General features: G+C 54.6%; 1 protein-coding gene across 2 annotated transcripts in view; it reads right to left on the bottom strand.

Annotated features, from left to right (window-relative positions):
• E2f3 (E2F transcription factor 3) overlaps positions 1–4775 on the bottom strand; it is a 78902-nt gene extending 74127 nt beyond the window's left edge. Inside the window, exon 1 of one of the 2 annotated variants that reach the window (XM_055619097.1) lies at positions 4078–4775. In XM_055619097.1, the coding sequence (XP_055475072.1) occupies positions 4078–4449 (372 nt within the window). In that variant the 5' untranslated portion in view covers positions 4450–4775. The remainder of the gene's footprint in view (positions 1–4077) is intronic. The other variant, XM_055619095.1, reaches the window with a different exon arrangement.
• Between the last annotated feature and the right edge of the window lie 244 nt (positions 4776–5019).

Consider the following 5019-nt stretch of genomic DNA (forward strand, 5'->3'; position numbering starts at 1 on the left):
CACACACACACACACACACACACGAAGTCCATCCAGCCTTTTGCTCTCCAGGTGTAGGTATTTATTTCTATCTAAGCCCTAAGAGGAGATTCTTTTCCCGAGTTAACTTTACACAGCACACCGTTAGACTCTGTCTTTCCAAGTATTATACAAGGTGGTGATTTTTAGAAAAATACATGCACACACACAAAAAAAAATCCTTCCCTGTTCTCAAGCTTAGGTGCTTTAGCTCAGTTAAGGGTGCTTTGTTCCCAAGGATGATTAGGGTGGCACCCTTGGTCCTGATTATAGTGGAGCTATTTGCACTGCCCACATCTGGGCACTGCATTATATTAAAACTTCCATTTTGGGGTATGTAGTGACTAAAAATTCTCTCCCAGCTTCAACTTGGCATCAAGCATACATCTCAAGGGAAGCAAGATCACTGCATACAGAACCACAGGAACCTGCATTTTTCTTCTTTCAAACTTGTCCAGGAAAAGAGACCCTGCTGAAGCAGCATCTCCAGCCCTCCGAGCTCAGATGAGATTTTCAGGCACGGAGGGTTCTTTAGAGAAATATAATCAGCAGGTCGCTATGACTGGATTAAATTCAATCTGACATGATAGGCTGCCTTTTGCATTGATAGATTCTCAATTTTCTGGAAGAATGAAATTACATACCACTTTGGGAAACTTACGAGCATTCTGCTCATATAGGTAAACAAAGGGACAGCACATTATGTAGTCTCTGACTCACAAAAATGCTTGATTTATGAATACGAACAAGTTTTATGGGGCAGCTACTATTTGCCAGGCCTAGAGTTAAGTATTGTACATTCATTATTATATTACTTTTTTTTTTTAAACGCCTCAAAGTTAGTATAATTGTTCTATCTTGTTGGATAATGAACAATTTTGGCAGATGAAGTTTTCGTCTAAAAGCAGGCAACCTGTAAATGAAGACAGAAAGCTATACAGTTAGCAAGAAGGCAAGCTACTTGCTTCTGTCAGTTTCTTAGATGTTCTAGAGACTCAGGTGGGTGTAGAATTCTGACCACCTCAAGAATTCCCTTCCTCTTCTTCAACATGGAATGTTCGGATAGCCCTACCTTGCTTCATTTGATACACCTTCCCAAACTTAATGCTTAGGGAAGAATATCAATAGAAGTCCAAAAGACACAGTCATGTTATGTCTTTCATCTCAGAACTTGGGCACTTGAGGCCAAAAGACCAGGAGTTCAAGGCTATAAGAGACCCTGCCTCAGAAACAAAATAAATTCCAAGACTCAACTGGAAGCCTACGGAAATACTGATAAGAAAAAAAATAAATAAATCAAACTTTGCCTTTAACGCTTAGGACTTTGTATGCACTTGAGAGATAAACTTCATACCCCTCCCAGAAGATACAGCTCTGAAAGCGTAGATTAACCAGTGATTCAGCATACATTACAATCTTACATAAAACTACATCTGAATTATGTATAAGAGGCATTTATATTCCTATAATGAAACATTATTTTTGAGTATACAAATTCAAAATAATCTACATTCCTGGAATAAAAACTTCATGGCAAGAAGAATAATAAAACTTGGAAGATGGTGAGGGCAATATTTTTATACTTTAAATACTTAACTACAGTGAACTTACATATAAATTTGGTTAGACAGCCTTGGTGATCTGGTCCAATGAATAATCTAATTTTTTTTGTTTTAAAGAGCAATTTAGTAGTCTCACCATTTCCTATCATCAAAAACAACTTTCCCTGCACATCTGAATCTAATCCAAGAAGTGTGTCAATGGCCGGTTGTTTCGGGTTATTTACAATATAGGAACCGAGTGTGTAAGGGGGAAATAGGCTTATTGTATGGCCAAGCATGTTCAATCAAATAGGCAGAAGTATTTACTGCTAATGAAAGCATGGACTATCCTGTGCCTGAGAATCCAGAACACTGGATACTCTATGTGTTAGCAGGTACTGCACTCAGCTTCCCCCCTGCTGGCAGACCCTGTCACTAGAAGGATGAGCCTCTTTGACTGGGACTGTATTACACATCCCCAGTAAGTATCTTCAGGCTGGAAAGCACTCAAGAGCCAATCCAGGGCAAAATCATGACCAGAAAGGGAATTTTTAAAAAATTAAGTATTTCTCTACCCACCCCGTTCCCCAAAGTCCTATATATGTGCACAGACTTTCTTAAAAGACCCCCGGCCAAATACTGATTGTGCAAAAACAAACACATCTAGACCTAAGACTAGGTGAGGTCCCCGACTGGTACATCACGTAACCATAGGTATCTGCGTCCGGGTGGGTTTTAGCCTGGTCTGGGCCAAGCCTCAACACGAGGGTGAAGACAGGAGGCATGGAGGAAGGAATGCAGGAGAGAAAGGAGTGGGGGGGAAGGACCTCGGGGCCACACTTCTTTCTAGTAGCAACAAAAAGGGAAGCCGCGATACTGACCTAAATCATCTCTCAAAGGCGCTTTATAAATTACAGGGACAAAGGGAGGGGGTGGCGGGTGGCCTGGGAACCCCACAGACACCCTACCCTCTGACCCGCCCCCTCCCCCTCCAGCACAAGGGAAGCAAGACAGAAAGCAGCTCAACTCGGCCACCGGCTTGAAGCCCTCATCTGGGTTTCAATTGCCCATCCATCCACCCCCCAAAAGAAACACACGTAAACACTGTACCCACCCCGGGGGCGGCCACTCCCGCCCCGGGGCTCCCAGGAGCGGAGGCCGGGGATTTACTTAGTTAGATTTTTCTTGCTTACTCATTTCCCTCAAGCACCCAACCCCCCGTTCCCACTCCAAAACCCCGCTCGGTCGCCTACCCTCCGGCTCGGGGGGCCCCCGGGGATCCCGGGGACCCTCGGCGGTGGCTCGGGCCCCCGCGCGGTCCGGGTCACTAACCTGCTGCTGTAAGGGCATTTCCGAAAGCAGCCTGGCTCCGGGGGGTGGTGGGGGGCCGGCTGGAGAGGGGGCCCGAGGCCGAGCGGAGCGGCGGCGCCGGGCGAGGGCGGGCGCCGTGGGGGGGTGGGGACGGGAGAGGGAGGGTGGCGGTGCCGGGTGCGAGGGCGCCGGGACCGTCCCAGGCCTGGGAGCCGGCGAGCAGGAGGAAGTGGGTGCCCCTCTCCCCCTCCAGCGCCCCCTCCCGCCGCCGCCTCCTCCCCAGTCACAGGCGCGTCCTCCGCGCACGTGTGCGAAACGTCACCGGCGGGTCCCGGAGAGAAGGGACAGATCCTGGCGGCGGGACGGGAACCCGGCTGCCCCCGCCCTCCGTCGCCGGGGGGCGGGGAGGGGGACAGGGCGGGGAAGGAAGGGGCAAGGGGAGAGGCGGGTCAAGGGCAGGCCCGGGGCCCGGTGAGCAAGGCCCCAGCGCTCCGGCCACGCGGGCGCCGCCGCTGCCACCGCGGGAGATGCGCCCAGGCCGGAGCACCCGCCCCGCCGGCCCCTTGTCGCAGACAGCACGAGCCCTGGCCCACCGGGGCTCTCGGCTCCACCTCCCCCACCGCGATTACCCCTCCACCTTCCAGATCCCCTTTGTTGCCGGGAGCTAGGTCCCCAAAAGGTGCCAAGCACTGGAGCCCCTGCGCTCGGAGCACGCCTGCGGGACCCCCGGCCACCCAGGGGGAACAGAGGCGGGAGGGGGAGCTTGCGCGCCTCGGGTCCCCCGGTTTACCTCCCCTGGGGTCCCCCCACTCTCCAGTGCACTTCTCCCTCCCCCACCCCCTTCTCCATCCGGGGCGTGACCCCTTCCTACGCCCGAGAAAGAGGAAGCTTCGAGTTGCAAGGGAGGGGAGAGAGTGGGGGTAGGGAAAAGTGCAGGAAAAGAAGGGGGGGCGCGAAAAGTTTTAAGAGTGTTGGACGTGGTTCGCAAAGAGGGGCTCCCCGCCGCCCCGCGCGCCTGCCCAGGCCCCCAGGTCCTCCCAAACGTCCGCAGGGAAGCACCCCCCCCACCCCGAGTCTTAACAATAAGCACACGCCGGAGGGACGGCAGCGAGGCCCACGATGCTCAGCCCCGCGCTCCTGCCGCCACCGCTCCCGGGAGCCCGCCTCCCACCCGGGCCAGGGGACGCTGCGGAGGGAGGGTTATTACCGGTGGGCCGCCGCCGCCGCCGCGTCCCGGTGCTGGTGGCTGCTGCAGCAGCCCGGCTCTGCTGGAGGGTCCTTGCGGCGTGGTGTAGAGGAGGCTGCCGGCGGCCGGCTCCGTGCCGGGGACACTGGGGAGGAGGGGGCCGGCGGCCAGGGTGCCGCTCTGGAGGGAGGTGGCACAGGACGTGGTGGAAGGGTTCGTGGTGAGGATCTGGATGTACGTGCCCGGGGCGGCGGCGGCGGCGAAGCCGGGGCTGGCCAGCAGTGCCCTTTTGTCCATGGAGGCTGCAGCGGCGGCGGCGACGACAGCCGCCCCCTCCCCACCCCCGGCGGTCACCAGGTACGGCTCCAGGGCGGGCTGGATCCCCTTTCGCATCTCTCGCTCCTGCTCTCTCTCTCTCTCTTTTTTTTTTTTAGTGTTACGATATATCAACGTATTGCTTTCAATCTCTTTTTATTATTTTGCAGCCGGAGTTTCCAAGTCTCTCCTTCTCGCCTCCCCTTCCCGGCGCTTCCGAACCCTCTCTCTCTCTCGCTCTCTTTTCTTTTTATTTTTCCGCACCGCCCAGGCCCCGGGGGCCAAAAATAATCGGGGGTCTGGAGAGAGGAGGGTCCCGGCCGCACGGATATCTGGCCCCGAGGAAGGATGGAGGCGTCGGGGGCGGCCGATGCAACGGATTGCGAGGCGGTGGCGGCAGCCCGGGTGCTGCGGCCGGCAGCTGAAAAATGGCTCCAGGAAGCTGCTGCTGACAATGAATGAAGGGATACGGTTTACGCGCCAAGGTCCTCCCGCGAAACTCAGATTTCCCGCCGGCTTTTCAAACCATATTTGCATATCTCCGCCCCTCAACCCGCCGAGGGCTGTTCCCACAGTTCATTGGATCCCCGTCGCCTTACTTCGGTACCAATCCTGGAGCGAGGTCGCCACTGGCTGTTTCCCATTGGC

The sequence above is a fragment of the Psammomys obesus genome, unplaced genomic scaffold (assembly GCF_907164565.1).
Source record: "Psammomys obesus unplaced genomic scaffold, mPsaObe1.curated_primary_1811, whole genome shotgun sequence".
Classification (NCBI taxonomy): domain Eukaryota; kingdom Metazoa; phylum Chordata; class Mammalia; order Rodentia; family Muridae; genus Psammomys; species Psammomys obesus.